The 10,322-nt window shown below is 46.8% G+C and overlaps 1 protein-coding gene across 1 annotated transcript; it reads left to right on the plus strand.

The window, feature by feature from the left end:
* The first annotated feature begins 2,597 nt into the window (after positions 1-2,597).
* On the plus strand, positions 2,598-9,860 carry LOC123396586 (AP-2 complex subunit sigma). The gene is made up of 6 exons (XM_045091480.1): positions 2,598-2,769; positions 2,858-2,956; positions 3,052-3,102; positions 8,183-8,356; positions 8,894-8,953; positions 9,538-9,860. Exons 1-6 carry the CDS (start codon positions 2,767-2,769, stop codon positions 9,577-9,579), a joined length of 429 nt encoding a protein of 142 aa, XP_044947415.1. The 5' UTR covers positions 2,598-2,766; the 3' UTR covers positions 9,580-9,860.
* The last annotated feature ends 462 nt before the right edge of the window (positions 9,861-10,322 follow it).

Consider the following 10,322-nt stretch of genomic DNA (forward strand, 5'->3'; position numbering starts at 1 on the left):
TACAAAAATGATTTATGTATTCACTCTAAAAAATGTGTAGTCCGTTGGTAAATACGCATGTGGATTTGACCAAATAAAATACGTACATAGCATGTTCGATCATGTGACATGTACAAAAAAAGAGGCTGGTGAAAGTACAACATGCCTAGGGATGGTAATTGATTCATTGTAATTATTTCCCTCGCTCGTTCCTCGCCAAGTAGCAAGAGCAATACGTGTGGCTTTTTGTATAAAATCAGACTGAGGATTCATCAGACTTAGGATTCATCAGTATAAAAGTCAGGGGCTTTTTGTAAAAAGAAAAAAAGATTCGTCCGACTTAAAACGTACTGCGGGTTGATTATCTAAAATTGTAGGAGATTTTATGCAAAATGATCGACGACGTAGGATAGAAACAATACCTGCTTTATTATTACTAGCAAAAGGGCCCGTGCGTTGCAAAGGGAGAAAAAAATACCACACGTTTTTAATTTTTTTATAATCATTTTGATTTATTAAAATAATAAGCTAACTAACTAATGTAGTCAGTCCTATCCTATTTTATTAAGAAATCAACCCGTCCATTGTTAAATCCATCATGATAACAAATTGAGCGGGACAAGCAAAGCAAAACAAAAAGGCTACGTGAATTGATCAATGGACTGTTATCTTATTTCACTCATTGGGTAGAGAATGTGGGATCAGATGACAAACTGAAGGCGGTGTTCCATTCTCTGTCTCTACAACAATACAATCTTACATTTAATACATTCATTCATCAGCAAACAAAACCCCATAAAACAAAATTTCTTGCCGGTGCTTGGCACACGGTTGGAGGCATGGGGAGGGGATCTCACCAAATGATGAGTTCCTGCCGGAGGAGGGGATACGATGAAGGGAGCAAGGGTTAGGCGCCTCTATCTGGCCATAAGGAGTCGTCGTTGCCGCGCCATAACCTCGGAGTTCCCCGTGTGAGCCATGGATGCCCGCCTCCACCTGCAAGTACTTCGCTCCGCCGCGCCTTATCCGCGCGCCACCGCCATTCTGCATCGAGCAGACGCATCAGCCCGAGTCACTGTAGTTGTCGCGTTGATTTGATCCAGAAGCTGTGCTCGAGCGCCGAAACGGGGGCATCAAGCGGGCAGAGGTACGGCCGCGGAGGCGGGTTGGTTGAGATCGACAACAGTGGTGGTTGAGGTCGGCCGCGACGGCGAGTGGTGTGGCAGCGGCCTGGGCACAGGCCAGGATGGACCAGGGTCTTCGCGAAAATTACAGTTTTTTTTTATAAAAATGTCGTGGTGGATATTAGGTATAGACTAGCAAAATGGCCCGTGCGTTGCCACGGAAAAAAAAACATAATCTCCAATGATCGTGACCACATTACGTTAATGTTCAAATATCATCGCTTGATTTAGAAATTTTGTGCACGAATGCAAGAAAATGTTTCTTCTTTTAAATTTATTCACAAGTTGAAGCAATCTTTACATTTTTAAAAAATATATATCATGGTTATCAAAAATCTTGATAACTCAAAGATTTATTCTGAATTTCAAGAATTTTTTTAGAAAACATACAATAATAATTCGATCCATCCAACAGTTAAGTCTTCAAAATTCACACAGGTATATTGTCACAAAGACTTAGAAGCATTAATGTTTAACTACATACATTAGATCTTTCGTGAACAATTTTACAAATATGGAAACAATTTTAAAATTGAGAACATTTTTTCCAATTTACAAACATTTGCTAAAAATCGTGAATATTTTTTATATTTCGAATGGGTTTAAATATTTTCTTTTGAATTGGCGACCAATTCAAGAAAAGAAAATATAAAAATCCGGCGTTTTTTTTGAATCCTATTTTTAATTCAAAATAAAAATTCGTCAGGATTTTAATTCAAAATTCCTATTTTTTAATATGCAAAAGTTTTTGTAATTCTAAATTATTTAAATTAGAAATAAACAAAAATGAAACGGAAAATTTTAAATAAAAAAAAGAAACTACCAAAACAGGCATTAGCTATTTTTAAAATTTTGTGACTTTTTTAAATGCATTAACATATTTTGAATTAGAAAGCTTTTTGTTAAATGTCTTTAATAATTTTTAATACATGGAATTGTATTTGAGACCATGGACTTTTCTTATTGTACAAAACTTTTTTAAAATTGCAAACATTTTGTTGTATATGCGAGCAATTTTACAAAACTCCGAGCAGTTTTTGAAGTCACAAACATTTTAGTTTTCTAAATATGTTGATTTATAATTTTCAATTTATTAAAATTTAAAGATTATTTAAAGTTCTAAACTATTGAAAATAAAAAATAAAATAAAACTGAAAATAAATAAATAAACAGAACTAAAAGCAGACGCCTGTGCATGACCCGGCCCATATGGTGTGCTGGATATTCTCCCAGCATGCACAGTGTAATATAGGAGGATTTTATATGGACCGGCCCAGTTCAAGATTTTTCGTTTTGTGAAACGTTTTTTATTAGTTATCAGTGGCATGATGGGTAATTTATGCAAACTTTAAATGTAATTTGCAAAACGGACGACCAGAAACCGTATTTGCTTTATTATTAGGGGAGAAGTATAGATTAGGAGAGAATAACTGACGCATACTAGTCTGGCTGGAGAGGAGGCACCACTTTTCAACGGTGAGCCCACACACAGCTCATTCTGCATACCAGCCCAACAAACCAAGCAGCACAAATCCGATTCATTTCGCCCCCAAGCTCCAATCCGGCGAATTCTCAAGCGTGGTTGCCATCATCATCACCCAGCATGGTATAGATCGGTCACGCGTTCCACCCGGCAGGGTTTCCTCTCCGGGATCTGACATTTGTCCGTCCGATCTTTGCTCGCCTCGTTGCAGATCCGTTTCATACTATTACAGAACCGGCAGGGGAAGACGCGGCTTGCCAAGTACTACGTCCCGCTCGAGGACTCGGAGAAGCACAAGGTTGAGTATGAGGTGAGCGGAGCCAGGGCCAGCCCCTTAGCCGCAGAGAAAGATTCTACGTATTTGATTAGGGTGTTGTTGATCTGGGTTATTTTTCTGTATCCCAGGTGCATCGGCTGGTCGTCAACAGGGATCCCAAGTTCACTAACTTCGTTGAGGTGATTGAATTCTTGATCCTGATTTGTGACCAAACAGCTGTATATGTGTAAACGAAATTAGCGCAGATATCGTTTTTTTTTTTTGCTTTGGTCTTAAGCAACTTAGCATTGACCAGGGGCTCTGAGTTCTTGATCTGATCAAAGGGTAGACTAAGTTCAGTTGTAGAATTGTGGATACTGTTGTACAAGGTGAACCCTATATTGAACCGCGAATAGAAAAGATTGTGCCTTGTGGCTTAGCTGTTCTTTGGTTAAACGCAATTACACAACCATCTGCAGGTTGAATGCGGTGCCATACTGCTGGGTTTATACTACATCTGTTGTTATTTGCACATTTTGCCGAGTTTGTTAAAAGCATATTTTTTATCATTGTAGTTGGTATACAGTTTGTGAATGGTTCCTGATATATGCTATTGCTAGATGTCAAGCTAATGGGTTCTTCATACTTGCTTATCGTTAATTTTCCTTTAGGGAACCCTTGCTAATTCCTATGCTGCCATCTGTGCATCGGTGAGTAGCGTGATAACTCTAGGATCCAAATTGAGATGGCATGTCCACTTACCAAATCTACATACCGAAAAAGGCTTTCGCCCCGCTTTATAGATAAAGCAAACCACGGAAGCACAACATCCGACAACAGTCATAACACCACACACACACGCCGCACTGGAGGTAGCACAACACATGGTACAAAGGTTACGCTGTGGGCACAACACAGCAAGCCCAAAGAAATAGAAACAACACGGCGGCGCGGCCTGGAGGAGGGAACACTAATCCGGCTCCGGAGGTGGCGGAGGTAGCGGCGGCGCCAAGCGGAGAGCCATCTCACGAAGAGGAGAGATGATGGAGTTGATGGCGTCTCGGTCCTGCAAGCGGCTAAGCGTCCGCCAGAGCTGCAGATATCCACACAATTTGAACACCGAGTCAGTAGCACGACGAAGAGGAACACGTTGAATAACAAGATTCTTCCGAACAGTCCACAACGTCCATGCTAGAACCCCAACCGTCAGCCACCTAGTGTGGTGGACAGATGAGGGCGTAGCCTAGAGTTCGGCGAAAAGGTCAGGGAAGTTTGTGTGGCACCAGGCGCCACCGACCACTTTGGGGAAACAACTCCAGAGGAATTGCGCGTACATGCAAGAGAAGAAGAGGTGATTCGAGTCTTCTTCCGTCGCACAGAGCGGACATATGCCATCCCCTCGTCCGTTCTGCTTAAGGACCTCGACACCAGAGGGAAGGCGGCCACGAAGCCACTGCCAGAGGAATATTCGAATCTTTAAGGGGAGCCGAATCTCCCAGAGCGCCGCGAGAGGCTCGATGCCCTGGGATGGCGCTATGGCCCGGTTGAGGGACTTCGTAGAGAAACACCCCGATGGCTCTAATTGCCAACAGAGACTGTCGATGGATCGCTCCACGTCCGGTTCATGAAGGGCGATGGACTCCAGGAGGTCCTGCCAGGCGATCGTGTCCATAGGCCCGAAAGGCCGTCTAAAAGCAAGGCGCCTGAGGTCGATAAGGGCCTTCTCCACCGAGATCCGAGGCTCGACCGCAATAGAGAATAGGGCCGGCAAACGAGCAGCAAAGGGGGTCTCGCCGGCCCAGCGGTCAAACAGAACAAGGTGGATGCGCCAGTGTTATGACCGGTACAACGTACCAACGGAGGAGGCCCAATGGGCAGGGTTAGTTACGGGCTTAGCCCTAGTTATCTTAGCTATATTAGAGTCCAAGTTATATTAGAGTCCAAGTTATCTAGGGTTTAGTGGAGGCTGTCCTCCTATATAAACACATGTACCCCTTCGATATTAAGCAGACAATAAACAGTATTCTGTTGTCGTCTCCCTCAGGAGACGGGAGCCCCAAACCCTAGCCGTCTCTCTCTCTCTCACGCTGTGACGGCACCCAACCGCCGGCGCCGGCGTCCCCAACCTCGCAGCCCGCACTTCCACCCCTACAACCTACGTCCGAGACCTGGTAGAACCCTAGCCTCTACCAGCCGGAGCCAACCTCGATAGAGGTCCCAATGCGAAGGACCTGGCGCGGCTGGATGAGGGGCTGCCAGAAATGAGAACCCCAGACCGCTGGCAGAAGGCCAGAGGCCGCACAAGTACTTATTCTGAATTATGCGAAGCCAGAGGCCCCCTCGCCCTTAGCAATCCGCCAGAGCCAGCTGGTGAGCAGAGCGATATTCATACGCTTGGAGGACACGATCCCAAGTCCATCCTGCTCGCGCGGCTTGCAGATCTCGGACCATCGCACCATGTGGTACTTCTGCTTATCTCCCTCGTCGGCCCAGAAGAATCGCGCCTGAACCGTGGCGATCTCATGGTGGAGGGTCTCTGGCAAGCTGTAGAAGCTCATTAAGAAGAGCAACAAGTTGGAGAGGGAGGAGTTGATGAGAACCGTCCTGGCAGCCTTCGATAGCCACCGCCCCTGTCATGGTTCAATACAGTGTTGAAGCTTGCCGACCGTAGGTCACAGCTTCGCAACCGAGAGGCGGGTCTCACTAATGGGGATCCCCAGGTATGAAGCGGGGAAGGAGCCCAGTTGACAATTGAGGCGGTCGGCAATGCTCTGGGCTGCGGCAGAAGGGTAGCCCAGGACCATGAGCGCACTCTTATTAAAGTTTATTTTGTGACCGGACATCTGTTGAAAGCAGAGGAGGAGGAATTTCAGGTTCGAGATGTCATCGTCCGAGCCTTCAACCATCATGATCGTGTCGTGCACATATTGCAGGAGAGAGACGCCAAGATCTCCCACCAGGTCTCCCACCAGGTGCGGGACGATGCCGCAGATGTGGCCAGCCTCCTTGGCCTTGTCAAGGATGGAGGCTAGCGCATCGACCACCATGTTAAACATGAACGGGGAGAAAGGATCACCCTGACGAAACCCACACATGGTGGGGAAGTAGGGTCCGATCTCCCCATTGATGTTTACTGCGGTACGGCCAGAGGAGACCATCTGCATCACCCTAGTCACCATCGGTTGTCGAAGCCCTTACGCAGTAGAACTTCCCGAAGGAAATCCCAGCTAACAGTGTCATACGCCTTGTGAAAGTCCAGCTTCAGGAAGACTGCCTTGAGGTTTTTTGGAGCGGACCTCATGGACAGTCTCATGAAGGACGAGCACACCATCCAGGATGTACCGGCCTCGGATGAAGGTTGATTGATCCGGATGTGTGATCCAATCAGCAAGAAGGGTCACCCTATTGGCGTACCCCTTGGCCAAGATGCGGAAGATGACGTTGATCACCGTGATCGGCCGGAATTGGCTGATCTCAGCTGCACCCGGAACTTTGGGAATAAGCGTGATAATCCCGAAGTTAAGGCGTGCTATGTCAATTGAGCCAACGAAGAACTCGTCAAATATGGCCATGACCTCCGTTTTAATGGTGTTCCAGAATGTCTGGAAGAACTTCACCGGCAAGCCAACCGGGCCCGGGGCGGAGGTCGGGTTCATGCCCTTGATGGCTAACCAAACCTCCTCCTCCGAGAACGGAGCCGTAAGGGCCAAGTTCTCCTCCGCAGATACGCGCCGATCGGCCGGCCAAATGTCGAGGGCCAGGGACATCCCCCCAGGGGAGGAGGAAAACAAGGCTTATAAAAGCCATCTACGTGGGCGCGAACGTCTCCCGGCCGCTGCAACAGGGTATCCCCGTCCCAGAGCCAGGGGATGGTGTTCCGGCGGCGGCGGCCATTAGCGATGGCTTGGAAGTAGGCCGTATTGGCGTCACCCTTGAAGACCCACTTTTGGTTGCCTCGCATCCGCCAATAAGCCTCCTCGCCCAAGTAGATGACAGACAGTTGGTCCACAAGATCGTATCACAAAAGCCATTCGTCGGCAGACAGACCCGAGGCATCGTCCCGGAGGTCGAGAAGCTGAATGGATGCTAGCAAAGCTTGCTTCCGCATCCGTAGATGCCGTTCGAGGTTCGTGCCCCACCCCTTCATGAATTGGCGCGAATGCTTCGCATAGAGCTGCCAGGCATCCACAACGGAGGGTGCGCGAAGGGGGACGAGGCGAGCCTCCCGCCACTTATCGCACACAGCCGGGACAAACCCGTCTTCTTCAACGATGAGGGTTTCGACCTCCGCATCTCCCCGGGCCTCCCAACCACGTGGGTCGCCCTCGCCACCCCGATGACAACCACTTTGGTGGCGGCACGACGGGTGCGGGAGATGATGATCCCCCTGGTCACCACCGGCGCGGCCCCTACTCGCGCCACTCGGACCTGGATGATGATGACGAGGAGTCCGATGACAGCCACTCCCTCGACCCATCGGCTCCGACCTCTGTCTGGGGATGCTCGGGTGCGGGATGCTCACTCCCCTCGCTGCCGTCCGCGACGAGCGGGGACCCCGTGATCTAGCTCCCCGCCGGCTAGGCCTCCCCGACCCACTCGGCGGAGACGAGTGACACGTCCATCGTCGGCCTGCTGGTGCTCCCGTCGTCGTCGCCCTGATCTCCTGCCGTGATGCTGGCCGCGGCCACCCCGACTCTTGGGGCTCTGGACACCGATGCGCTGCCGCCCCAGCCCCCACTGGCGGGCGGCGCTCTGGACACCGTCACGCCGTCACCACAACCACCTCTGGTGGATGTCTTTGAGCCTCCCTCAGTGGTACTTGTGGCGCTTGCGGTGGCGGCCTCCCTGTCGCGCTCCCGGCTTCGCCTTCGCGGGTGGCTGTGACTTCGGCGCTGGGCCTCCCTGGCGATGCTCCGGCCTCCCTGTGCTGCTCGACCCTCCCGACCTCGCCCTCTGCTTTGACACCAACCTCTTGTGCTCTCGGGCCTGCGGTCGCGTCTGCGGTGGTTACCACTCCGGTGGCTTCCCACCCGCTCCCTCCGCGCACCGCGGCCTACTCCAGGCGGGTCCGCACGTCCAATAATACTGTTAGATTCTGAATATGCAAGTTAACAATAATACTGTTAGATGACTAGGCTAGAAATTCCAAGACTCTTAAACACCACACTGTATATGTATATCCTTGGTGAATTAGCCTATTCAATCTATGGACATATCTGTAAGAAACTGCTACAGATGGGGAGTGGGCAAAATCTAATTTGGATGTTTTTTTTCATGCAGTTCCGTACGCACAAAGTTATCTACAGGAGATATGCAGGACTATTTTTCTCAATATGTGTAGATATCACGGATAATGAGTTGGTATATTTGGAATGTATCCACTTATTTGTGGAGATATTGGACCATTTCTTCAGCAACGTGTGTGAACTTGATTTAGTATTTAACTTCCACAAGGTAAACATGGGAATAGCTACTTCAAAACTTTTTATCTTACCTCACTCCTTGTGTTGAAAGAAAAAAGATGGAAGTTACTCTGCTGGTACTGTATTTGTTTAAATATTCATTTACTGGGCAAGTTTTGCCATGAAACATAGTTTTTTTTTTTGCTGGAAGCCATGAAACATAACTTGACAAGGGTAGGCAGCTCTATATTTGGATACAAATTTGTGCTTCTGCTAGCATTATTTCCAATTGCTTCCTGTCAGCCATGTAGTTTACACTCAACCCTTGGTAAATTTGGTCAAGATTGAAACTGTATTTGCATTAAGAGTAATGCATTCTAAAGACTAAACTGGATCTGGAAAGAGGAAACATTTTTAATTTGATTTTAGGTGTAATTTGAACCAAGTTCGACCGATTATACTTCTAATTTCTTCATCTTTTTAAAATCGAAGTAGTATATTTGAAGATCTTCTAAACTTTGAATAAATTGTCCTTGTGGCTGGAAATAATTTATAAATTTGAATTATTTATTTATCATGTTTTCTTTAGGTTTACTTGATATTGGATGAGTTTATTCTCGCCGGAGAGCTGCAAGAAACAAGCAAAAAGGTATCTCATCTATCATAATATTAATATATTTGGTGATGGAAATCAACTAGCAAATTTTACACGTTTGGGAAATGTCAAATTTATTTTGTTCATGTGCGGGTTTAAGCATATTTAGATGACTGGTAAATGTATTTCCGTTGCATCACTATACCTTGGAATAGCTTCAAATGTGTTTATTCCATTCTGTAGTTGGCGTGTTGTCCTTGTAGGCCTGTAGCGCAGCTTTGTTCTTGTACCGCACACATTTTAAGTGGCTTATGCCCTAATTTTCTTGTTAGTACCAATTCTTAGAATGTATTGTCACACTGCATTTTGTGCTGAGTCGACATACTCTGATACTAAACCCCCTTATTTGTTAGATGCACGTTAAAGTACACTAACACTAATACCACAGAATGAACAATACGCAAAACTACGGTTTGATTGAAAGTATCTCTGTAGCCTCACATGGAGGCTTTCTTGTTTACACCTTGTCTTCTGAGAGCTTGTGGGACGCCAAACTTGACATGTTAAAATGATGAAATACTCCTTTTCTCCGTACCGAGAACTCAGATGCTGCTTGACATTGCTTTTGTTTCTTTCAGGCGATTATAGAGAGAATGGGTGAACTTGAGAAGCTGGATTAAGAAGAAAATGTGTTGCCAGCGTGCGTGGGGAGATAACTAAAGGCAAGAGCAAAACCCATTACTTCTGCCATGCCGAACAATTTTCTCCGTTTGTACAATTCTCTTGTAGTTGCTATATGATTACCCTTGGTTCATCAACTTCTGTATGGCTGCTATCTACAAAAAACTTTATGATGGTTGCTTTGTGGGGTTCGTTGCGGATCATTCTGTAACTAGGTGCCATGGAATTCCTTGCCATCTTTGCCCATTTCATTAACAATCATGATGGCAGTTTTTTTTCCTATCATAAGAGCATGCATGTCTAGAGCACCCACGATATTTGAAGCAATCGGTTGCACCATCCTTTTTGGGCTAAAGATCGCAATGATGTTTTTTTTTTGAAACAATGGAGGCAAAAGTTTTGCCTCGTCACATTAAATAAGGAGACGAACAAGGTTCGATAAAATGTTACAGGACCACACAGGGCCGAACAGTGACTCACTCTCCCGGTAATATGTTACCCAACAATCTAGCCCCGGCTATAACCCAAATCTTAGCCTCTTCCCTCACCTTTGCTGCCACACGGGTAGGCAGTGAGGCCTTGTTTTGGAGTACACGAGCATTCCTCTCGTTCCAGATCTCCCTTATCACCTCCTCTCGTTCCAGATCTCCCTTATCACCTTTCTGGAGTATTCTGGTTGTCCCTTGTCTGCATGCCACCACTGTTTGACCCCATGTAAGCATTGCCAAGTGATAGTAGGTGA

This window comes from Hordeum vulgare, chromosome 5H (genome assembly GCF_904849725.1).
Source record: "Hordeum vulgare subsp. vulgare chromosome 5H, MorexV3_pseudomolecules_assembly, whole genome shotgun sequence".
Classification (NCBI taxonomy): domain Eukaryota; kingdom Viridiplantae; phylum Streptophyta; class Magnoliopsida; order Poales; family Poaceae; genus Hordeum; species Hordeum vulgare.